Consider the following 25,638-nt stretch of genomic DNA (forward strand, 5'->3'; position numbering starts at 1 on the left):
AGGGCTTGAGTTCCATGCCAGGTAGTGTTCTTATGCTATCACTTGTACAACGACGACTCAGGAGACTGGAACAAAGCTTCCACTGGCAGGAATAAGGTGCAGAGATAAAATAGCGAGAGAGCCTTGTGAAGTCATCCAAATGTGGTATAAATGGAGACTTCCTTTTTCTCCTTACCTATAACTTTGACAGTCCTGTGAGTGGAGTTTTAAATTGTGAGTAAGTACATTGTCTTTACATGTAAGTTCACTCTGCATTTGCTATTGGAAGCTTGCTTCTCTTCCTAGCCTCATTTGTTGTGTATTGTTGCTGAGTGCTTTTCCAGAATTGTGGAAATTCAAACTAGAGGGCTACACTTCAGCTGTAGGTGAAGTGATACCTATATCAGCTTGTAAATGCTTTAACCTTAATTATTGTTATTGAACTAAAATGTCTGGGGGTTAGAAATGCAGAAAGCAGCAGTATGATCATAACAAGCTGTTGCACTGACAATTTCAGTAAAAGAAACCGCTGCACTCAGAATAACAGTAGATTCCCTCAAGGTCGGATTCTTCAGGGGTCCTGAGCAACCAGAAGTCCCGTTGACTTGAACTTGTCAAAAAATCAGAACTTTAGTGGAGCATGGCTAGCCCCAAGCATTCAAAAATCTTGAGTCAGGCCCCCAAAAATCATGATTGGCTTTAAAAACACATCACTTTAAAAATGAATTTGGGTTCCCTTTATCTGACTCCTGGGTTTTCAGAGTTAGATTTTTTTCATTCTCTTCCCCCCCCCAGCCACTATAGGAGCTATAAATTTTGTAGATGACAACTGACAGTCTCACATAATAACATGACTCCATGAGCTGAGGCTTAAGAAAAACACCAAATATCTCAACAATAAATATAAAATTGTGACAGCAAGCAATACAATGTGATCACTTGATGATTAATTGTTCTGATCATAAAGTGATCATAAGTGCCAACTCTGTGGGTGCTCTGGGGCTGGAGCACCCACGGGGAAAAATTAGTGGGTTCATTGCACCCACCAACATCCAAGCTCCCCTCCCCCCCGCCCCACCTCCTCCTTCCCCCCAATCCTCCACCCACCTCCCAGCGTTTCTTGCCCGGCTGTTTGCACACTCCGGGGGGGTGGGGGAAGAGCAGGAACGTGGCACACTCAGGAGAGGAGGCGGAGACATGGGGAGATTTGGGGAAGGAGTTGGAATAGGGGCAGGGAGCGGGCACAGTTGGGGCGGGGACTTTGGGGAAGGGGTGGGGCCTCATGGAAGGGGTGGAGTGGGGGCAGGGCTGGGGGCAGAGTGGGGGTCGAGCACCCACAGAAAAGAGGGGAAGTCGGCGCCTATGAAAGTGATACTGAAATACCTTAGTATTTTTGTATGCATCTCTTGATTTTGAGAACATCAGCATAAAAGCCACTATTTTTAACTTTCATTTTGTTTTGAGGAATAATTCCTGAATTCCAGAAATAGCGTGTGAATAAATTGCAAATCTAAAGAGCAGATTTGTTTACAAGAATGACAGTATCAGATCCCAAAACACACAGCAGCTTATTTACTTCCAAAGACTGCTGAAGATCATAACAACATTTCTGATGACATTCCTTTTATGCCTGGGTTAGAGGAGTGTGCTATTCTCTACAAAGATATAGCCGTGAGCCTGCAGTCTCCAAGTGCTGAGGCAGCAGGTTTCTCACTGCCTCTTACAATGCTCTGTGCTAGCTGGCACGATTAATCCAAACTGTATTATTGTATCTGGTTTACAATGAAAACCAATGAAAGCTTATAAAATGAGATTGTAAAATAAAGAACATGTAAAGGAAAACACAAAACTCAGCTTCTGTTAAAGATGGTATAATCCAGGATGGTTTATAAATGTTAATCTTGGGCTAGTTTCCAGGGTTTCACATGCAGTACATAAAAAAAATTAAAAAAATTTAAAATTACAAAAAGAGAATGTAAAAATTACCACAGGTCCCTAACATCACAGTAAATGCCAGTAAATATATTACAGTAAAAGAGAGGTATGACGGAAATGCAGAATTCCACACTGGAAAAAGTCCAAAGGGCTCTTTCCTGAGATAAGTGATGATTACTTTGCACGTTCAGGAATAAACATTCATTGTTGTTACTCCTTCAGTGGTCTGGAAATGGGAATTGTGGAGAACGGGAAGGTTGTCTGTCAGATATCCCCTTGTTAAGCCAGACCATTCTTTCTGAAACATCTCTATGCTGCTCATCGGTACCTTGTTGGCTGTTAGCCGTCCAGAAGCTGCTAGCAGGTCATTGAAACACAAAATATGTTTATTCCCAGCAAAACCTGCCTTTATTGTTTTGGCTCTGTTTTCATTTACTCTATTGGTACCATCTGCTGTGTCATGAAGTCTTTTAAAAAAAAAAAAAAAAAAAAGAGAGAAAAGAAGAAAAGCCACCAGTCCTGTGCCTATATGAAATACTTGTTTAACATATGAGTTTCTTTGAAATAAGCATATCAAATGCTGTACATGGAGTTTGCCATTCTTTTAACTAAGTTATTGTTTGGGATGTATATGTCAGAAGGTGTGACTACTGCAGATAGGTTATGTTACCCTCTCTCTAACGCCTTTGAAATGCAGGCGTTTTTCCTAAAAACCCCACACCAAGGGACAAATCTGCCCTCTCAGAAAAACCAGAGAGGGCTGGGAAAGTGCGATTTGCTGCACTGAGATTTCTGTCAGGAGGCTCTCTACAGGGGAATGGCCCTTCTATACCACAAAAGCATAGATAAGGTGAGATTTGCAGAAGCCTTTTCAGAGTAGCAGCCGTGTTAGTCTGTATCCGCAAAAAGAACAGGAGGACTTGTGGCACCTTAGAGACTAACAAATTTATTTGAGCATAAGCTTTCGTGAGCTACAGCTCACTTCATCTTTGTCTCCATGTTATTTCCTCCATTATCTGTGGCAGCCTGACTATCAGGAGCTGTAAGCCCTGTGTTTCCCTACCTGGGCTAAACACTATTGACTGGAGGACTGATGTTAAAAGCAGAGAGCAAGAAATATGAAAAGCATAGAGCAGTGGGCTCTTGTGCAGAAATCCTTACAGGCTTGATGGGGTAGGAAACGTCATGTGGATGGCTCTGAGCCAGGCCCATCTGACCATGCCCCCAAAACTGGAGCTAAACATGCAGGCTACATGTAGAGGCTTCTGCAGTGGTGGTAGGAAGGGAAGGTTAAAACTATGTCTCTCATGCTCAGCCTCATCTTTGCCATAAAATTTGAAGGGCGTGATGTGCCCCCACAGAAGCAGATTAGAAAGAAGTTGATTTCTCCTCAGAAAATCTTACAAAATGACAGAAAACTGAATGTCCACTAAACTAGCTAACCTGAGGCATTTTCAGATTTGCTCATGTTGCAGGTTTCCAGCTGCCATTTTCATGGTCACACATAGGCAGCAGACATATAGTTAAATGCATTCTGAAACCTACACATCCAATATAACCTGTCCCTTCAAATGCTTTAGCTAGTAGAGGTAGTGAGACTTTATCTAAAGGAATACTGTTGGCTTCTTAATCTGGAAAAAATGTAGTAAGAAAGCTCAGACTCGGAAATCTAGTGGAAAGTTTGAAATAAAGAAAGCGTATTAAAAGATAAGTCTGTTATAAGTTTGAAATAAGAAGTTCCTGTTACTCAGTACTTTGTAGTGCACTGAACAAGGGAGGGCCATGCAGAATTAAGATTCACGTTCAGACATAGATGTATCTAGGTACAAGGTTGCACACCTACAAAATGGCCAGTTTCCAAAGAAATGTTCTGTGACACTGAAATAGTCTTTTCCCCATATCACTGTGTCACTGGTTTTCGTGACTGTGATGGAAAAAGAGAGAGAATATACTCGTGACTGAGACCAAAACAAGAAAGGGAAACATTTCAACTGGCAGTGCAGTTAGCAAATAGGAAAGAGATAGGTCATCTCTTCCCTTTGACTTCACAATCGGTAGGTGCGCTGTTCTTCAGTCCGAATCCGAATCAGAGGCCTCATCTAAAAAAATAAATAAATAAAGAGGGGGATGGGTCAGTGAGAAAAGTGAAGCTGCGGGGCCATTTCTCACTCCTGTTTAAATAGATGTGTTGCTCTGTTTTAGGTGGCTGCTTCAAAGAAAATAGGATCTTAGGAGGATTTCTTTAGTTACAGTTTTTTATTTCCATACCATTGCAAATGGTTGTGGTGCTTCAAAGGAGAGACACAGTCCTGCCCAGGAGTTCGTCTCCGACAAATCCAATACAAAGAACAACAGTTCAAGCGAAACAAGTTGCGGAAACAGAACCGGCTCTCGGCACCAGCGAAGCAAGCACGTACTTGGGGTGGCACAATTCCAGGGGCGGCATCCCGGCCACCCTTTTTTGGCTTGGGCAGTTGTGCTCTCGGAGCGGCAAATTTTTTGCTTGGGGCAGGAAAAACCCTAGAGCTGGCCCTGCGCGGAGACACCATGGGCAAGGTCACTGTGAAAAGGAAGCCTTCACGAAAGACATGAGTTCTATTAAAGACCTTCTACAAAATTTGTGCTGTCTTTTATAAGCCTTGTATTTTGCCAACGAGAGTACCCACTTCTTGCTTTTATGGTACTCCCTCGTCTTCCTAGAGGGCTCAGCTCCTATTCATACTGTGAATACAGTACATGAGTCTAGTTGAGGGGAAAGAATTAGAAAGCCCATGGGAATGCATGGCATGAAAATCTTTGAGGCTAACAGGTATTAGCTATTAAAACAGTCAGCGATACGTAAAAGACTAGAACCTTTTGGTGCAAAGAAGAAACTCCCTGGCAGTAAGATCTATTAGTCTGTGGAATAGTCTCCCAAAGGAAGCATCATCAGTGGGCACATTTAAAATTTGACTAGACAAAACACAGGGGATGCATTTTTTCTTAAAACAGGGTGGAGATTGAACTTTCTCTAATCAATAAGCCTTAGCCCTGGTCTACACTGGGGGGGGGTCGACCTAAGTTATGCAACTTCAGCTACGTGAATAACGTAGCTGAAGTCAGCGTACTTAAATCGACTTACTGTGGTGTCTTCAACTCAGTGAGTCGACTGCTGCCGCTCCCCCGTTGACTCAGCCTGTGCCTCTCGCGGCGCTGGAGTACAGGAGTCGATGGGAGAGCGCTTGGGGGTCAATTTATCGCTTCTAGACTAGACATGATAAATCGACCCCCGCTGGATCGATCGCTGTCCACCGATCCGGCAGGTAGTGTAGACATACCCTTAGTTAATATGCTACTGACTGCAATGGCTTCGTACCATAGAATAGTTAACACACACGAGTTCTGGGTCACCACGAACAGAGTCTACATAGACTAGTTAATGCTGGGAACTCTCACATATCTGTCAAATAAGAGCCAGAGGTTTTGCTTGATCACTTGTAAAACATAAGGGAGGCATTTACCTACCTTCTGACTTTTGTGCTTCAGTTTCATTTTCGGAACCGCCTTGTTTGAGAAACATGACCAGGTCATTAAAGGTAATGTAGAAATCAACAGCAAACACTATTGTGGCTATAAAGCCAAATACCTATACAACAGAAGGATAATCTCTTCATCAGCAGTTCATGTCAACCATCAATGACAAAAATGGGGTAACCTTAACTAACAATAGGCAAATCGTTGAGGAAATATGGGGCAACGGGAGGGGGAGCAATAGGGCCAAGGTGGCTTTAAGCCACCTTTGCACCTACTAAATTATGAGAGTATTTGAGGGCCTGCCTAACAACTTGTGAGGTGGATCTAAAAGGAGGCTTCCCCCGGTCACCTATGGGTCATTCCACAGCTCAGAACAGCCAGACTGCTCTAGCCACACGCACCATTGAGCACCTGGCATGTCACTATGTCTGGAGATACAAAAGGTGTCCCACGGGGCCCAGCGTGATTCTGGAAACCCCTTTCTACTGAAGGAATTCCCGTCTGGGAGATCAAGATCATTTCCAGTCTCCATAAGCCTAGTTTTTGCCATTCTGCAAGGCCTTCTGCCAGGCTACTGATCTGCTGCTGAAAGCTGTACTGGGTGCAGTGTCTCTGGAGCTGCCTATTTAAATTAACAGGACAAGGAGGCTGGAAAAAATGAGGCCATTGTAGCTAAGCAAGCTAAGAATCTGGCACATGTGATACCTCCCATGCATAAAAATAGTGACAAAGGTAGATTGAAAATCAAACCCTTATTATGAAATTTTATTCACTTTCCAATGATTTGGTTAAGCTGTCAGGCTGACAGGGAGGAAAGGATCCAAGATATCTTTTAAAACATTATGCAAATTTGATTTATATTATTTATGTTGCATAAAATATTTATACCTTTTTGGCTTTAAGTTATAAATGGAAAGAGACTGTCTTCATTCTGAGCACAAAATGTTGACTGTGATCTCCCTAGGAAAAGCACTTCACAGTCCATGTGCTGGTGACCTGGTATTTAAAGGGGAAAATGCCATTGCTTTTGTCTCAACTGCTCGGTGCAAAAACAGGCAGCAAAGACACAAGTCTGAAAATATTTGCAACATGGATCATATTTTATTAAATAGAATTACAACCCTTGGTAGCTATATAGGGCTTTTCATCCAAGGATCTCAGTGCTTTTTACAGAAATGGGTATTACTATCTTCATTTTACAGATGGGGAAACAGAGGCAAGAATAAGCGAGGTCACACAATGAGTGAGTGGCAACATCAGGAACAGATCCCACATCCCCTGATTCCCAGTTCCTTGTTCTTAACAATAAATTGCTTTTTCTCGCTTTGGGCCGAATGCTGGCGTAGATTAATTCAATTGCAAAACTTCCACTGATTTCAATGAGATCAAGATGAAGCTATTTCTCAAATATATTGAAGTACAGTTCACTAAGATGCAGAAGTGGAAATCGCTTTTCTCCTTTTACTACTTACTCCAGCTGCTTTCGATGCTCCATCAGAATATTTTGAGACTGCAGCGATTGAGATGGCAAAATATATAATGGCGGCAGTGACACAGCGCAAGAAATCCTGTATAACACAATGCAGTGCTGATTTAAATAGTCAAATTATTGTAACACATTAAAGTCCTGTTACAATTGCTTTTAAAATGGGGACTTTAAAAAAATATTTTTGTCATCAGAATTTCAAGATTATATAGTTATAACTATTTTATGATCTGCATGTAGACTTGCTATTTTCTTGGTATATCTGGGAAATCGAAAAAAGAATTTGTTTTTAATGTGCTTGGGATCCTGACTCCGGTAGCTTGAATCTGATCTCAGTGATATTACAAATCCAAAGTTAGCCCCTGGAAATCAATGCAAACCTTACATTGAATTGAGAAGGGTATCTCCCCACTGAGTTCACTTGAGAATAGAGGCATTACTTTGGATTTATGCTAGTGTTCCTGAGATCAGAAGTTAGTGCTTTGTCTTCAGTGACTGTGCATGGAACATGATTGTGCGACAGCTAGAAATGATTAACAGAAGCTTTCCAGTTGGAATCATCTTAGACTGTGGATAGCTTTTACAGGAAATCAGGAAAGCCCTGCCATTTGAGACCCCAACTAGATGGCCAAAGGACAATAGCACATAAGGTATAGGCGGGGCCATGCACTGGATTACCTATTCTACTTGTAAATATGTCTAGTGCCTCCATTCCTTTGGTTCTATTTTGTACACAGTAATTTTCTTAGATGGTAATAAGAATAAATTATACAGCTGAGAATCTAATTACATTACAAGAAACTGTATCGAAATCAATGTGATTATTTTCTCCCCAGGCAACAGTTGTACCAGCCAGGAGACTGAGTGGCACAGCAAACGCACCACAATGAACTTAAATATTTCCGACTGTATAAATGAAAACATTATCTTCAGTGCCTGATCAGAAACGTGCTGAAGCTGTAGTTTATACTAAATGTGTACTGACATGTAAAGGATGAAAGGTTGAGAGAGAATTCTGTTCAGTCTATTAAATGGAGAGTATCCAGACTACCAAGGAAGTGATGGAGGGAGATGAAATCTTTCTCTTTTTTAGGTAAAATATGCTGTGTATATGGTTGACATTGTAGGCTCTTTGGGAAAGGAAACATGTCTTATATCAGTGTTTGTAATGTGCTGTGGAAATGGCATCTCTACACACAAATCCTCCAGGAAATTGAATTCCTTTGAGGTCAATCTGAATTCTGAGGTTGGTACACGTTACCGTAATGAACATAATAAATATGCAATTCATTTTGTTCTTAGATGGTTCTGTGAAGGGTGCTACAAAACAGTAAAAGACAAGCATTTATTTGAAAAGGGGAGAGGGCTTTTGAGATTGGAACTGAAAGCATGTACGCTCTCTCTGAGATGATGAAGTTACTGCCATAGTTTTAGCCATCAAAGACTCTACCAATATTTAACTCAAAACTCATTAAGACCAACTATCCCTACGTTGCACTAATAGGGAATCCAAATGGAACTAGGTTGGGATTTTTTCCTAAGCAAAAATAAATTGTCCGGCTAGATAAATATTCCCTATAGTGAGAGTGTTTGGTGCAACAGAGCCATCCAGTGGTCAGTGTAAGTAATAACCTGCAACTCCTCCAGGCTTCCTATAGATCAGATACAGTACTTTTCAGTTTAAAGGTGATTTTCTTCATACAAATTGGGTATCAACTGCCAGAAGGGTCAGATAGCTCCTTACTGTGTTGTTGGGGCAACTGCTACTCTGACTGCACTTAAATAGCACATTCCAACTGAGAATATCAGAGCACTTTAGCAAGGTGATATTTTCCCCCTCACATCATAACATGGGGAAACTGAGGCACAGAGATTAAGGGTTGGATTTTTCAAAAGTGCCCAGTGCTGGCCCAAAGCTCAGGCTGAGGCAAGGTGCTTTTGAGAATAAAACCTTAAAGTCACACAGCAAGTCAATTGCAGAGTCAGTAGATCCTAGGCCTGGGCTCCAACTACAATGTTACCTCTCATAAAAAACGGTAGCTACAAAGTTATAGTGTATAATCTATTGCAGTTTGTAACATGACTTCTGGTCCTGTGGGATGAAAGGCACTAGAGAGAATTTATTAATAATAAAGGTCAAGTTGTTAGCAATTAGTGTAAAATGCAGCTCTATCCCTTTTATCATCTACTTTCATACTGTACAATTGAAGTTGTGTGTGAATTTTACATCCCACTTACCGTCAAAGGCCAGTAGATTCCTTTAAACTTCTCATTAAGCTTAGAGGAGTATGCAAAGAAAAGAAACAGCGCCAGCAGAAATTCTATGAGTGGTGCCATCATGAAAGATGCAGCCGAAGATGCAATATAACAGATAAAGGTGATAAATGACAGCACCTAGAGTACAAGGGAAAACATCGCTAATTATTCACATGGTACCGCAGAGACAGAGTCCAGGACAGCTCTGAGAGGCTTTGAAGAGAGATTTCTTGTGCATATTTCAGTCAGTCCAGTGACTGATGGCAAATGCTACTTTCTACATGCCCCGCTTGCTTAGAATTGTGTAAATTTAAAATAACTCCATCCATTCCAATGGATTTCCGGGGAGCCACTCCATATTTACACCTATCTAAGTGAGACTATCATTTGGCCCTGAACTGTAAACAATTCTGGGAACATAATTAAGTGATCAAAGTTGGAATCTGTCAGAAAATGAATTTATCAATTCTAAGCTTTCAGTCAAGGCAAAGCAGTTCCCATCCGAAATCCAAGTTATTGTTCAGATAGCCCAGAGGTATTAGTCTTGTCAGTAGAGTTAAAAGAAAAAAATATAATTTCTTCTGCTGCTGATGATGATTAAAAAAAAACAAAAAACCTTTGACAGTTGCTAATGTTCAAAGGTTCCCATGAGTCAAAGGTTCTTGTTTTTCTTCCAGCATTGACTGCTTTGCTTTGGTAAGAACAGACTTGAGTAAGATTTTTCTCAGGAAGGAGGTGGTTCAGATAAAATGAACCTGCTATGTGTGTTATAGAACGGTATTTATCCCACTCTGCCTTAAACCTCCAAAACAACAAAAATGGGTACTCTCTCTGCAATGCTCTGGCTGCAAGGAAAGGCATTGCTATATTACGGCTCAAAAAGGAAAGCTCTACAATGGAGATGTGATTAAACAATACAGCACAACCTGAAATAGATATAAAGAATGTTGGGTTGCTGCCGCTGATAACGACACACCTGTGAGGGTAAGTAAAGGGTCTGTCATTTTAGTTTTACAGATGGGAAACTGTAGCATGAAAGCCATGGGTTATTTCAGTGAGGGGAGGAAGGACAGAGGACAGATGGATTCTATTTTAAAAATTAAATTTTATTTACCTTTACATGTGAAAAATGAATTAAATCACCCATTTTGAGAAATAACTCCCCGCCCAAACCCCGAGTTTGTTTTGAGAAGTTCTGGCCTGACATACTTGTCTAAGGGTTGGAGACCAGCTTTATGGGCCTCTGGCTCGGTCTGTCGTTAGTGTAGCCAGTAGCCTCTCCGCCTTTAATTTCCCCCTATAGGATGTGTGTTAATTAAAACTGTTAAAACAATCTCTCCCCCTCTCCCCCCATCCCAATTAACATTCTCTCTCTCTCAGCCTGCTCTGGCCAACCACAAGAAGAAGACACACCTGCCCACAAGAAGTCAAGAAAAGACAGGATAACAATCAAACCAAGCGTAAAGCAATATTTGACAGTTTTTTAATGCAACTCAATGGGAAGCTGCAATACAACATTATCTGCACTGATGGGAAGCCAATAAAGCAGCAGCAGGCCAGGCCCTATGCCCAGAATTCCAAGATGGCGCCATTTAGAGGTGAGTGGCACAGCTGGCTTCTCTCTGGATCAAATTGACTTGTGTATTTCAAAATCTCTCTAAGAACAAAAATCTCTAGCATAGTCATTAAAAAAATTATTTGCACGCCAAGCCACAAAATGTACATACTGAGTTTCCCAGCAAGCCACACCTCTTCTGAACCATTCCCAAATGCAAAATTTTAGATTTGCTACTCAGATAGTCATAGGTGGTGTTATCACTGGTATTCACAAGCTTCCTTTTCAAATAGAATGACGCAAACATGCTCCTTCTTCAATGTTGTTCTATTCACTACCTGGAAAATAGGATATCAGTAAATGATGTGTGCTAGGTTCTGGTCCTGGGTGACAGGTTTGTGCTGTGTTTGAGAGTGGTCTATGCCTGAAGAAACTACTCCACAGCTTCCTTGTTTTAATGAAATGTCAGTTTATTAGTCAAACATAAAAATGCATGGGCTCAAGGGGCTGCTTTTTGAATGGAAGTCTAATTGGAATGCACTCTTGAAATGTTCATTTAATCTCAGAAGTGTGATTATGCTATGGAACAGCCTGGAAACATGGTTCTATCCAATTATGCTTAGAATTTCTGCATTTACAGGTGTCTGATACAGATGGGTCCAAACTTCCCTTACAGAGCCAAATGTTGAACCCAACAAAGGTCAGTGATGTTTCTAGACCATTACAGCGATAGGCAAGCCACAAAAGTCAAATTGGAATATGAGTTCAAATTCCCCTTTCTAAATGTGGAGGTTTCCAAGTCCATCTCTAGTGTCAGAGAAGTGAGGGATGTACATGTTTGTTTGTTAAGATGGCCCTTTCTGTTTTTCAAGAAGCAGTGTCTCCTTTTCAGAAAGTGTTTATATTAGAGGGGTCAATGCATTTGTCTCACTGAATTTCAGATCTATTAGTTTGGCTGTCTGCAACTACAACATATTCCCTGCACCGAGTTGTACATCAATTAAGGAGCGTTACATTTGCCATATAAGTCACTAATTGCTCCTGTGAGAGGTCATTCAGTGCCCTCAAATACATATATCTGGAAAGCACATTAGGTTAGGAGAGTTCTAAGCAGTTTAATCTTGTTGGGATTATTTACTAATTTATTAAACTAACAAACCTTCGTACTGATCTCTAATTGCCTTATTAGATTGTTCCATCTGTGACCAAATGTAGAGGGAACATAATAATTTAGTGCAATAAATCATCTCATGCATTTAATATCAGATGGGTTTGTTCAGACTTATAAAGGAGTGGATGATTTGGTGTGCAATACATATGGCTTACTCCTGAATCCAGTTCTGTTGTGTGATGGCTCAACCTCAAGCTCTGTGTATATTCCATTTGATTCTCATGTATCTTATGGACTCAGCTCATCCTCCAGAATACCATGGAAGACACTGTTAGTAATCTCATTCCCTGTTTCAAGTGCTGGCTTTTTGGTGTGTTTGTTATTTATTATGAGATACAATCGGTGCTTAAAGTGGTCTGAAAAAAGTGAGGGATCTGTCATAATCTGGGAACAATACCACAGGTAAGACGGTGCTTAAAGTACACCCCTCAGCGACCTAGCTTGATTTTTTTTTTCTTTTGCCCAGGGATGTGACAACTTGTAACTGCCCCTTCCCTCCACGTGCCCACTTTAAGCAGTGAATATGAAAGATTGAGGTGGGTGCTATAGTAAAGATTAATGAGGAACACAGAAAAAAGTTGCGCGGGGGAAACAAGGAATGATTCTAACTCCAGCTAGCATTGAGGTTGTCCTAGAGGAAGATTTGGTTAATTTAGAATTAAGGTTGCTAAATTCAATGACTAATTATGCAATCCCTAAAATAATCCCTGGGAAATCCTCAGTTACATTCCTTCTCTCCCGGTATATGTCACTTCTGATACTCTCCTACTCCCACTCACCACCTTCTACTTGTAGGCTTCTTTTGTCACAAATGTGCAACCTTACTCTGATCCTAATGAGTATAGACAAGTGAGTGCTGAGATTTTTATGGAAGGAATAGTAGTTTCTGGGGCCTGGAAGACAGTTTCTGATGGAACATATCTTGTCTTGGTGTGTTAGACCTGTGGTGGTAGACTGCGGGGGCTGGGGGGAAGGGGCGGTATGAAATTCCTAGGAAGATGTAGGTAAATATGTATATGACATTGTTCTTGTTTCATCTTAGGAACCTGTTATAAGAAATTGATACTGTTCGTAGGTGGTGGATGATTCTTGTGGCTCAAGTTAGGGTTGCACATATGATAGTGAAGGACGAAGCCTTTGTGTTGCGGATTATGGGAGGGTGTAGAAGAATATGAGAAATGACATATCCTGTAGAAATACAAATTTAAAAGTGCTGATTTCGTTCCCCCACCTCCTTTCCCCTCCAAGATAAGTCTGGCTACTGTTTTCTGGCCAGGAAATAGAAAGTCCCATAACTTTGTGTTATAAGCATATCTGCTGCACTTGCATTTGCAGGACATGACATGGACCCACTGTTTCGCTGGGAGCTGGTTGGAAGGTCCATAATATTGAGAATATGAGAAGTGTTGTTTCTCACTGCTCTTCTTAAAAATCTCCTGTCCTTTTTCTGGCTGAAGGCAGGGCAGAGGGGATGGGGACAAACAAAACAAGAATAAATAGGTGAAGCAAAGATGGGCTGTCTGAATCCAAATACTGGAAGAGTTAAACACAAACTGTACTTCATAGCTTAGCTTACCAAAAAGAATTGAGCACAATTTAAGTAGTGAATTACACTATAAAGAACGTAGAAGAAAAAGCAAAAAGACGTAATTCAGAGGTGAGTGGTCCATAAAAACAGAAGAAAATAACAGAGAGCTTCTATACCAGACTCCATTAATTTAGCATATTGACACCAGATTTTACTGTGCACATTTGTCATTCCCACCAGCAGCGCAAGGTTTCTCCATCAAAGGCATGAGCTAATTCAGGTGGGTTGGACATATAGAAGAGTCTTTGCATTCTCGTAAGATCAACCTTTTGGCAACAGTTAAGGAAAACAGCAACCCACTTTGAGGCAAATGAAGTAGAGTGTACTTTAAAATCCACAAAGTCAAGGATACAAAGTCATAGGAATAAAAGGAGGAATATACGGAGAGAGAACTTGTGTTCAGTGAGATCTTTGCGAATATCAGCAGAGATTCTGTATCTTCAGGCACAAAACTAGTGTGTGAGACACAGTGACAGTATGTGCTTGGATTGAAATCCAAGTCAAACATAAATTATTGGGCTCAATACGAGGGTAAGTGGGTGAAATGTAATGGCCTGTGATATATAGGAGGTTGGATTAGATTATCTAATGATCCCTCCTATCTTTAAACTCTATTAATCTACGAAATCACCAACATTGTTTGCCTTATGCTAGTAAAATCCACTAAGAATTTTGTTTTGAAATAACCATATAGATGCACTTTTCCTATGCCTCATTCTATCTTCAGTTTTCTGTTGATGCTAATTATATTCTCTAGATGTGGGAACTTCAAAACAGAAAAAGATCGTCAGATGGGGTTCTCCCAGCATCTCGGGATTCCAGCAAATGTGTCAAGCAAAGCAGGAAAGAACAGGCTTTTAAAAAAAGTAACTGCTGTGTGGACTCTGAGTTATTTAGTGTTTTATAACTTGCAGAATTTTGTCAGTATTACTAATGGAACATGAAATGCTACTTGTCTCTTGTTTTTAGTGATGTAAATGTTGGGTCTGACAAAGATTTGAATTCTATGAACTCTGCAGCCCTGTAAAGTTATTACATTTGATAATATTAGCACCATCACACTCCCACTAGATACTATAATTCTTCCCACTAAGGGGTAGGTGATAGTTTTACCATCAGCCAGTACAATTGCTTATAAGGAACAAACTCTTGGCTTCCAACTTTTAACAGAAAGCTTTGTTCTTTAGATTCCAACCAGGACAGTCCTAACAAATAACGTCCGAGAAAGAGCCTTACAATGATCCATAGTCCAAACTCACGGAGGGGAAATGAGAGGAATGTGTGTGCTTTGGCAGGAAAAAAAGGTCCTATATTTGAGCTAACATGCCTGAGGGTAAATTCTCTGATAGTTTATGACTATAGAAAATGTATTCATCTGGGTTAAAGTCACCCACTTAATTAGCTGTAAGCAGCAAAATTTGGCACAAATTATAGGATTATGTAATAGTTCTTTGAGCAACTTTAAAGCCTCCCCCAACTGGGGAGAGATGCTTGTTCTTTCATGATAAATAGACCCCCACTGTGCTGTGCTCTGCTGTTGTATTAAGGAAGTGGTTATAATGGATATGGGCCTGATCCAAAGGCCATTGAAGTCAATGGAAAGACTCCTATTAACTTCCAATGCACATAGCTGGGGACTTTAATGAGAAAGAGACAAGTTCAGAAGAAAGCAGAAAGGAAATGGAAACCATTGTCACCTAACCATTTTATTTTATTTGCTTGCTGATAATGTTTACATGCTAAATTTGCAAATGAAAATGGGGGTTTTCTATCTGCTTCACTCTTACTGGGCTTGTTTTACCTATCCAAAAGGACAATAAAATTCAGGTACTGACTTTTATCTTGGCCACAATTTGGTCTCACTTTGCAAAAGGATTTTGACAGCCACTATGTTTTGTTGTAATACCACTGAGGATATTGAGCTGCCTGTGATTTTTGCACCTGAATGTTTGATAGTCAGACCCTTATGTAATACTCATCCCTTCTCTGAAGTCCAATCTTTAACCATTGCGATGGGAGAGGGGCCAAGGAGTCGTAACTGGTCAATTTTTCTAAAAATCTCTCTGTTTTCTATTTCTATGCTAAAAATAGAGAGAGGGTGTTTGTTCTAGTCAGAGAAGAGTTCACAAGTCCCTGTTCGAAGACATTCAACCTTTGAAAGCTCAACTGCTCCTGAAAGTTCTTCAAATTATCCTTAATTGTAGCACGCGAAGGTAGAACATTTTCATAGAGAGGACGTATTCTACACAGCTGGAATCACGAGAACCCTCAAAATACAAACTGTCTTCTGCAATCACTCCTTATTAGCACGGAGATCACTTAGAACACTTATTGCGCCTAAAATTGCTGTTGAGAGTTTAGCCAGGTTGCTGCCCCTTCCACTGTGTGGGAGTATTTTTGTGCTCACAACTCTAGCATAACCGTCCATAGACAGGACCGCAACAACAATATCCTGTTGTAAAAAGGGTCCCACCATAAGGGAACAGGCTAATGAAGAGACTGCTATTTAATATTAACTGGTTAAGGAGCCTGATTTTATTTTTTATTATTGCATTCAGAAAGGTATTTTTCTCCTACATGAAACTTTCTTAATCTTATGTGCCTGGGGCTCCTAAGTTGTTATCAGTAATGATTCCTACCTCTTAGTTATGTCATTCAGTTACAGGTATAAAATATAATTAAAATGGTTAGAGTGGATTATGCTTCTATTAATGAAGGACCTGTGGAGGTCGCAAGCAGAGTGAGGACTTTTCTAGCCTCTCTCTACTGATTACACCCTTCTCTGCAGTTCATCAGGGATCATACTGAGGGCCAGGCAATAGTTTAGAGCTTTGCACAGTGATACATAGTCTCACTGGCCACCATCCACTAGCCTGAATGTTCAAACACATGTTATTTTCCCGCTTCATGGGAAAGAGCAGCCTTGCATATTCACATTGCTTGTTGAGTACGGTCAAGGAAGATCTCCTTTAGTCAGAGGGTAAACACCAGCGGCTCTAATTTTCCCTATTTCATCTTGTTTACACACTTCATGCAAAGGGAGAAACAAATCCACATAGTGAACTTTATGGTACTCCAGTTACTAATTCTCCATCATATTTGACACAGAAATGAAGTTCTGTCTCCAGAGATTTAGCTGCAGAGGTCACCTTCTATGTACTGAGTCACAGAAAGTCGTAGGGGTCTTCTTCAGAAGAGGCATTGATTACACAACCTTTTCAGCTGGAAGTTTCAGTTATAGGGCTCACTTCAGAGAAGAAGACTGAAAAGAGAGAAGAAAGACAGAAGACAAGAAAAACAAACATCACCTTTTCTGCATCCTTTGTGTCGCAACATCCACCATACTTGTGAAGGGCAATTCGGAGTATTTGTCCTGTGTTTCTACAAATATCTATAGTGCCTCCCAGAGGGGTGCATCAGGCATACAGGAGTTTGGATGCACCACTTAATTTTAGGAGAGAAGCAGTGACCCAGACAACCATGAAGGTTTGACTTATATATTTGCAGTGGGGAGCAGAATGGATGAGAAGGAATCTTGCCTGGGTCGATGGTATGGAAGTCAGCAGCAGCGCTGTCTGTTACATGATTCCCTGGCATGTCTTTTTTGGGTGTGTGTGGGGGGAGGAGGGGTAGAGCTTAGAAATGATTGCAAAATCTTCAATAGGGAAGGGACAATGGTTTGCAGAAAAACTGAATGGATAAAGAGGGGAAAGATTTTTAAAATACTGGAAAATATAGAGAAAAAGGAAAGCAAATAGGAATGGGGAAAAGCAATTAAGAGGGGAAGATTATTAAAATAATTAAACAGAGAATAAGGGATTGATTGAAGGGTGAGAGGAGAGGCAGTAAGAGTGAGCAGGATCGGGGGAGAAGGCAAAACTTACGTATCTGAATTCATGTACCTTGTTATTGCTTCTTAGTGGCTGTGTAGTTATTCCAGGTGGAATCAAAATAAGAAGATAAGACCAAAAGGGAAAGAAACAGAGCAGGGGGGAAACTCGTTATGTGACTAAAATTTAGGATAGTAATTAGCTTCTGGCAGTAGATAGGCTAGTGCTGAAGCTAATTTCTGCTAAATGAAGTAATGGATTTCCCCAAAGCTGGCAACTCTCAAAGTATGTTACACTTTGCTGCCTCTGACAGAGAAATTACTGCCAAAGAGTGAAAATGAAACCTTTTTATTCACAAATCAATGTATATATAAATGCTCATCATGGCTGTTTGATTCAATATGAAGAGCATGCAGCTCACTAGCAGACCAGAGCTCACAATGGTCCTCTCAAAACTGCTAGTGATGTGATTCACTTTGTAACACACAGCAGGATGTACGGCAACTGCAGACTTATGTGCCCATTATGCTGTACAAGACTAAAGACTGGGTGCCTTTTAGCCACCTTAAAGGCCAGATTCTCTCCTGTGCTGAGACCTGAGCAGTGCTAGCAAAGGAGGGTGGGGAAGTGAGGGAGGCAGTTATGGCTCCCTGATTCTCAAATAGCCCCAGCCCTGACGTAAGTTAAGAGTTGCTGAGGAGCTAGTCTACGGTATTGACCATATGCCAGCTGCAGATTGGTGCAAGAGGCTGTGTTCCGCCCCTCCTATATTGAGATATGGGCAATGGTTGAGATAGGAGCTGCACTGGATGGATTTGCAAACTGACAATTGTGGCCAGCTTTGGCCCACTTTGTACAACTTTAAGCATTAAGAGCCTGGAACAGGGCAGATGATGTGCTCCTGGAAGTTCAAGCTCAGCGTAGCCATCCAACTTCTTCAAGGTCTGTTGTTAACATTCATTTTCTAGGTGCTGATCGCTCTTTCAACTTTTCAGCTTAGGTTTTGAGTGTTTGAAAGAGCCATGAGATACACTCTATAACTAAACAGAGAAGTTCTAGTCTACACTGAGACATGCTAGTAACTACATGGCTTTGAATCCTCACAAACTGAATAGATTTCTGCAATTTACCAATCCACTGAATAACAATGTGACACTACTATTCAGTAATAGCGGTGAGAGTCTCATTTTATTCAAACTCCTATTCTGAAACATCCCACCTTTGTTAACCTATTTGCATATTCCATGCAGAAATCCCTCTTAATATTAATGGGAGGCTGAGAGATCAAGCACTCTGGACAGGAAATGCAGAGTTATGGTTGCAAGCTCAATCTTAACTTTGCCCATTTGTGCTTACACCATAATTTATGGCTTTGTGCTATTTGACATTACTTGTGAATTAATACTATATATAATGTAATGTAAGATGGGATTTTGATATTCTCTCCTTGTATCCAGTAAGTTACAGCACATACAATCTGGAGACAGCTTCGGTTTTAAGTCTGAGAGGTTTGAAGAAAACCACAATTCAATTATTTTGAAGCTTGGAACACCTAAAGCTAGCAAGCTGAAATGTTTTCACGTTTTTTTAAGATCATTTTACACTGGAGCAACATAGAGTGTCAGATGCCTCAAAGTTAAGATTATCTTAAACCTAGCAACATAGTTTCTGAACTGTCTTGCATAACAGATGGTCTCAATCTCTCAACTATTTTCAAACTGGCCTCACCTGAAATGTGAAAGCATGGGACCATCTTAACTTGGCCATATATAAACTATAACCATTCACAGAACAGATTTATTCAGGGGTCTGCTGGCTTCTGCAGAATAGAGCAAGGAACAGAGTCTTGGTGGCAAAGACCAACAGGAGTGGAGGGATAGCTACAGCAACCTGCCCGCTCCCATGGGCCAATGAAGCCCAAAATGTGGGTTGGCTAGGAAGGAGTGTGGCTAGTAAATTCAGGCTGCAGCCTTCACTGATTTAAAGCTGTCTTCACCCAACTAACCCCCAAATAAGGGTGAATCTGGCCCCATGACTGAAACAATATTCCTTACACATATCTTTTGCAGACATAAAAGCCATGTTATCGAAAGACTGAAATTGATTACATGTAAGGAGGTATAAGAGAGTCCAGTTTATATTGTGTTATGTAACAATTTATAATGATATAGAGAGAATATTTTAAGTCATATGCTCAAGAGAGCAAATTTGGTTGAGCTGCTGTATTTCCAGAATAAATGCTTGATTGCTCATCCTGAAATGTTGCATTAATGTTAGGTTTTTGCCTGGAATTTTTAAAGAAAGTAAAGGGATGAGAATTATTAATGGAGCTGGTGCACACTACAATTTGCAATTTCTAGCCACCCAAATACCCACAAAAACAATCGTCGTTTCCTCATGACATTTTCCACCTATCCAACCAAGTCTTTTGCCTCTCTCTGCCTCTGTTTTCCCTATACCAGACAGCATGCTAACCCCAGCGGCGGAGACCATAAACCCACAGGAAAGAGAGAGGCTGTCAGCCATTCATCTTATTACCCTCTTCATTCACAGTGTGTGATTTCTGGAAATAGTACAGCCAGAGTGTGGTGTCCTGCTGCATGTTCCTGCTCGGCAAACCAATTTCCTTTTCCTTGTATGAGTTTCCTTCCCCATAGCTGATCTAGTGGGTGAGTTCACATGCATCGGTGATCTAATGATTGCTCCATATATTTATTGCCTACTGATCTTGGGTGCCTCGGTGGTTGAGCACCTGCTGCTGAGTTCTCAAAACTGCAGTTAACATTAATATTTTAAATATAAAGGATTATCTGTTTCGAAGAAAAAATGAATAACGTTTTTACAATTGGAGAAGTGTAGTGTTTTAATCCTCTTGCAATTCAAAAACTGCTGAAAGAATTTTCCTCACTTTCCAAAACAATTTACCTTTGGGCAAAAACTAAGGAACTCATCCTGCCTTGAGATCTGCTAGCATGGACCCCGCATATGCAAAGGGTCTCCCTAAAGCCAATGCAACTCCATGTGAACACAGGGCTCTTTGCTTGCACATCTGGATGCAGGACTGGGATCCAAGCATGGAATATTTCAGGTCCAAAGGTGAATGTTTTGTGAGTGAGTTGTGAGTGTGTAAACTGCAGAAGCTCAATAGGAAAAAAAAGTCAGAAAGAACTTAGCGCTTAAATTTCTGGCTATTTCCAGAGTAACTGATTGAAAATGGAGATTCAAATATGTTAACTCCCCTCCCAGGTTTTAAAGCTCATGCTCAAATAAATTGGTTAGTCTCTAAGGTGCCACAAGTACTCCTTTTCTTCTTTCATTGTTCATCATATATTCTCTTGCAATCTTAATGCTTTTTTTTCCTGACTTTCTAATGTGGTGCTGTTCCATCTGTCAAACTTAAAAATTAGCAAGTATAGTGCCAGATAGACAGTACTGAAACCTGAAGTCCTAGATTCATACCCAACACAGCTCTCAAATCTTGAGCTAGAGAAAGACTGCACTATAATTTTGGGAAAAATGAACAACCACCTTTGTATTTTCAATGGATACCCTAACCTCATTCCTCGTCACTACTTGCCCATGCTGATTTGGCAACAGACTAAATGGTAAAAAGAAAAGGAGTACTTGTGACACCTTAGAGACTAACCAATTTATTTGAGCATAAGCTTTCGTGAGCTACAGCTCACTTCATCGGATGCATACTGTGGAAAGTGTAGAAGATCTTTTTATACGAAGATCTTTTTATACACACAAAGCATGAAAAAATGTGTGTTTACCACTACAAAAGGTTTTTCTCTCCCCCCACCCCACTCTCCTGCTGGTAATAGCTTATCTAAAGTGATCACTCTCCTTACAATATGTATGATAATCAAGGTGGGCCATTTCCAGCACAAGACTGTTGAATTGGAATTCATTTGCAAATTGGATACAATTAACTTAGGCTTGAATAGAGACTGGGAGTGGCTAAGTCATTATGCAAGGTAACCTATTTCCCCTTGTTTTTTCCTACCCCCCCCCCAAGACGTTCTTGTTAAACCCTGGATTTGTGCTGGAAATGCCCACCTTGATTATCATACACATTGTAAGGAGAGTGATCACTTTAGATAAGCTATTACCAGCAGGAGAGTGGGGTGGGGGGAGAGAAAACCTTTCGTAGTGGTAAACACATTTTTTCATGCTTTGTGTGTATAAAAAGATCTTCTACACTTTCCACAGTATGCATCAGATGAAGTGAGCTGTAGCTCACGAAAGCTTATGCTCAAATAAATTGGTTAGTCTCTAAGGTGCCACAAGTACTCCTTTTCTTTTTGCGAATACAGACTAACACGGCTGTTACTCTGAAGACTAAATGGTGACTCTGCAAAGGAGATCAAATGCATCCTTTCCTTAGCATAAGAGGATATCTGATCTTGTCTCTGCAAAATTCTCCATTTATTAGCAGTAAATGGAACTTCACCACAAGTTATGCTATGAGCTAGAAATCAGTGATGATTTTTAAACTGAAAAAGGGATCACTCCCAAATAAACTTGCACACACAAACATTTAAACACTGTAAGCTATGAAACAGTCACAAGAAGTTACATGAAAAATTACCCAAGGAAATACACTGGGAAGGTGGAAACATGCCATCATGCCCAGGTACAGTACCTCAGACTTCTAATCCTAAAGGTCCCCACTGTACCCGAGCTCTGGCATTGTGTGCTACGTTTTCACTTTAGAGTGTGCATCTGCCCGTCAGCGCTATTGTGCATTTTGCTCTCACACAAAAGGACATGAGAAATTTCTCCTACTTAACTTAGAAACAGCCAAATACAGAGCCAAATGCTGCTCTCCTTTACACTGGAGCAAATCCATTGAAGTCACTGGAGCTAGTGGGGAGCTACCCTGAGCTGAGAATGGAATGGGGCCTGTACGCTGTTTGCCAGCGGAGACACCTCCGCCCCCTCACTGTACCCAGTCAAGTGGGCCTGTTAGCTGGTTCCTATTTCCTTGAGTGAACTTTTTGCCAGCGTCGGGGCTCGCGATCTGCTTGCTGTCCCCCTGGACGGAGTATGGCAGGCTGGAGAGAGTTGGGGCAGATCCCGAAGCCAGGAGGGTGGGCAGGGTGGGGTTCCCATTGTTTGAAATGAGAGCAGCGGGGTGGGGGAGCCTTTCCAGGCCGGCGCGGAGCCACCCCAGGAGCGCTGCGGTCCCTCCCAGCCCGGGCCGTGCGGGGCACGCTGCGGAAGGGGAGGAGGCTCCCGGAGCCCTTACCGACTCGGCGAGCAGGAGCTGCCCTTTGCTGGAGCAGAGGAACTCCCTCGAGGGCAGGAGCGCGCGAAGCCCAGGCGGAGGCGCGGGGGCATCGGGCTCCTCCGAAGCGGGCAGGTCCATGGCCGGGAGCGGAGCGGGGCTCGCCTGGGCGGCTCGGGCTGCGGCTGAGCGCCGGGGGACTTGGATTTTTTTTTTTAAGGAGGGAAACGGAAATCGTGACACTGCGGAAATGTGAAAAAAATTTCTACATCTGCAAATCTGGGGAGTGCCCGGCCTGAGCGCCTCTGCCGCCGCGCCCCGGCTCTCCTCCCTGCCCCCGGCTGGCCTGCTGCGCTTAGCGAGCTTCTGGGCGCTGGCAGGCAGCCAAGCTTTGTACCCCAGCCTGAGCCCTCTGTACTGCCTCTGCGCCCCCAGACTTCCACTGCCGGTTCCATCCTGGTGCAACAGCGCGGCAAAAACCTAGCGCTAGCACCTGGATCCGGCTGTTCTCCCCCTCCTCCCAAACATGTACCGCCAAATAGAAAAGTGTAGAGGCTCCTATGACAGCAATAAACCCAGACTTCGATGGTTCGTGGCATGACAGTGCTAGAAACATCTGGACCCAGCTAATTTTTGGCCCAACTCCACAAAGCCCAATGCCTAAAATAAACAGAAAACAAATTTAGTTGTTCCTACCGCACGAATAGTTGGATGCCAATGTATCCTGGTGTTAACGGCATTACAACACCCCAGATCTAGTTCCCGAATCTCCCTAATTTTGGCTGCATATCCTCCCAGTCTTTACCATCTAAATTTAGTACCTACGCAACTTCTCCTGTGCCCCCAGAATAATCCAGATTCCAGTACATCATGGTGCAACATTGCTGCAAAACACCATAATCAACAAGGTAGCAATGCATATTTCAGGTTCCTTCCATTACATGCAACACTAAACATACCATTGACACAGCAGTAAACTTAACTAGTTCAAGTGCATATATTTCTAAAGTGCTGGAAACAATTCTCTAACATGAGATGTTCCATAACTGACCAGCCATTTAAGTTGTGAAATTCACATTTCAGTGTTTATTTGTTATTTTGGTCAAGAATAATAATCAGGGCATTATTATTTTAGTGGCTGAAACAGCAACAGAACCGTCACTAGAAAGTAGTAAAAACTGGCAGATTAAGTGCCGATTGACCAGAAGTCAAGTATAGGAATACCAGAAGACAACTTAATATTTGTAAGAATAAGAGAATGGAACAAGGTACTAATGTAGGTTGTGGAAACAGCAGCTCAAACATACAAGTACTTCTGAAAGCATAGCTCATCATTGCTAGACAAGAAAGGCAAAAAAAACCTATTGAGAATGCTGAAGAAAATATGAAAACTATACTGCAACCATGCAGAGAGAGGCAAGAGGTCAATTCTAAGACAGAATTAAATGTATGAATGAAAAAAATATGGAAAAGTACAGAAGCTGATTTAGTAGTACTGTAGTAAGAATCTATAATGGAATTTTCAGAGATTGGTCCAGCCCAGGGGTTCTCAAACTTCATTGCACCACGACCCCCTTCTGACAACAAAAATTACTACACGACCCCAGGATGGGGATGCCAAAGCCCAAGCCCCACCGTCCCAGGTGGGGGAAGAGAGGGCAAAGCCCAAGCCCTGTTGCCCCAAGCAGGGGGTCCGAAGCCCAGGGACTTCAGCTCTGGGCAGGCAGCCTGTAACCTGAGCCCACCACCCAGGGCTTCAGCCGCAGGCATTGGGGCTTGGGCTTGAGCTCTGGGCCCCAGCAAGTCTTAACACCAGCCTTGGCAACCCCATTAAAATGGGGTTGTGACCCACTTTGGGATCCCGACCCAGTTTGAGAATCGCTGGTCTAGAGCCAAGGTCCAAGTGCTATCTCTGGGTCTTCCTTGTCCATGGAGGAATTTTTAGAGGCTACCTCTTGCAATTTTCATCTATTCACTTCTGTGGAGAAGCAAACTTGAGCTTTTGCCATTCCTCACCCTGACAAATAATGAGAAGGAACAGAGTTGAAATTCACCAAACTTTCACTTCCCTATCCAGAAATTACCTGCTTAGGAGTGAAAAGAGCCCTTTGTGAAATTATGTCACTGCTTTGACTATAGCTGCAAAATGTCAATTTTAACACAAAGCCCATTTTCCTTGTTTTCGCATATTGTACTGTTTATGACATTCTTTGCATCTGGCAATTTATGACTATTGCACTATCCATATGCTTAGCTTTAAACTACAACTTACTTGCATCTTGGGAGTGCTATTCAATTTGAACAGATAAGCTTTGGTTCTGAACTGTACTTGACCTTTAACGTTGTACTCTGAACAGAGCACAACAGCTTCTTCAGCAGCTATTTCCATTAAAATTGCAGTGCTGTTTGTGGAAAATGAAATACATCTTAGCCCAAATGTTGTCCAATACTTTCATTGTACATTAGCACTTACTATTTATGGCATTACTACAGCTGTGTTCTGCTATGGTTCATATTTCTAAGACAGACTAGATTTTTTTGTTCTGTCTTCAGAGTATGAAGATAAAAACTCAGCAAACAGGTTTCAGTAAAAGTATTTTTGCAGAGTATCCACATACTCTATGAATGTTTCATCAGCCAATTTGAGTTATTTTTCACAAGAAATAAACATACTTTTTGCTCCTAGTTGCACTTATTAGCACTGCCTTTATTTGTTACATAATTTTTGAGGCTGTATTTTTCCAGATGGAAAAACATCCCATCTCAGTGAACAAAACTCCTGAGTTTACAGAAATGGTAAAGAATACAATCATTAAATCTTTAGTTAAGAAAGGGAATGGTATTTCAAAGTCTGTTTTGGGTTACATAGCACTAAACTGGGGCTGTACTCGTCCAATGAGAAATAACACTAATTCTAAGGGTCAGATCCTGATACCTTTACTCAAAACAAATAATACTTTACTTCACAGTGATCCCATTAACAGGCCCACCTATAGAGTAAGATACTATTCAGCATGACTATGGATGTCAAAATCTGTCCCTAAATATATCTGGCAGGAGAAGACTCGTGTTAATTCAAATAATTCTTGCTT

General features: G+C 41.4%; 1 protein-coding gene and 1 long non-coding RNA gene across 6 annotated transcripts; one reads left to right on the top strand and one right to left on the bottom strand.

Moving 5' to 3' along the window:
- Positions 1-2,390: 2,390 nt before the first annotated feature.
- On the bottom strand, positions 2,391-25,552 carry CMTM3 (CKLF like MARVEL transmembrane domain containing 3). 4 transcript variants are annotated; one of them, XM_043526016.1, is made up of 6 exons: positions 24,836-25,552; positions 22,568-22,788; positions 9,152-9,307; positions 6,900-6,995; positions 5,419-5,539; positions 2,391-4,013 (listed from the first exon to the last, which is right to left on the bottom strand). In XM_043526016.1, the coding sequence occupies exons 1-6, from the start codon at positions 24,933-24,935 to the stop codon at positions 3,985-3,987; spliced, it is 723 nt and encodes a 240-aa protein (XP_043381951.1). In that variant the 5' UTR covers positions 24,936-25,552; the 3' UTR covers positions 2,391-3,984. The 4 variants fall into 4 exon arrangements, with proteins under 4 accessions (XP_043381951.1, XP_027676914.1, XP_043381949.1 ...); XM_027821113.3 differs by lacking the exon at positions 24,836-25,552 and having other exon boundaries at positions 22,568-22,920; XM_043526014.1 differs by lacking the exons at positions 22,568-22,788; positions 24,836-25,552 and adding an exon at positions 10,897-11,031.
- LOC119563679 lies at positions 9,303-14,434 on the top strand. Of its 2 annotated transcripts, XR_006285103.1 has the most exons (3): positions 9,303-10,153; positions 10,550-10,767; positions 11,365-14,434. It is a non-coding gene; the product is annotated as an uncharacterized LOC119563679 (long non-coding RNA). The 2 variants fall into 2 exon arrangements; XR_006285102.1 differs by having other exon boundaries at positions 10,550-14,434.
- Positions 25,553-25,638: the final 86 nt, after the last annotated feature.

Source organism: Chelonia mydas, chromosome 12 (genome assembly GCF_015237465.2).
Source record: "Chelonia mydas isolate rCheMyd1 chromosome 12, rCheMyd1.pri.v2, whole genome shotgun sequence".
Classification (NCBI taxonomy): domain Eukaryota; kingdom Metazoa; phylum Chordata; order Testudines; family Cheloniidae; genus Chelonia; species Chelonia mydas.

Coding starts and splice junctions, on each gene's coding strand:
- CMTM3 (XM_043526016.1), bottom strand. CDS start 24,935: ATGGAAATAGCTGCTGAAGAAGCTGTTGTGCTCTGTTCAGAGTACAAC. Junction 22,789..24,835: donor TTATCTGTTCAAATTGAATA/GCACTCCCAAGA, acceptor ACATTTCCGCAG/TGTCACGATTTCCGTTTCCC. Junction 9,308..22,567: donor AGCTCCTGCTCGCCGAGTCG/GTAAGGGCTCCG, acceptor CTTGTACTCTAG/GTGCTGTCATTTATCACCTT.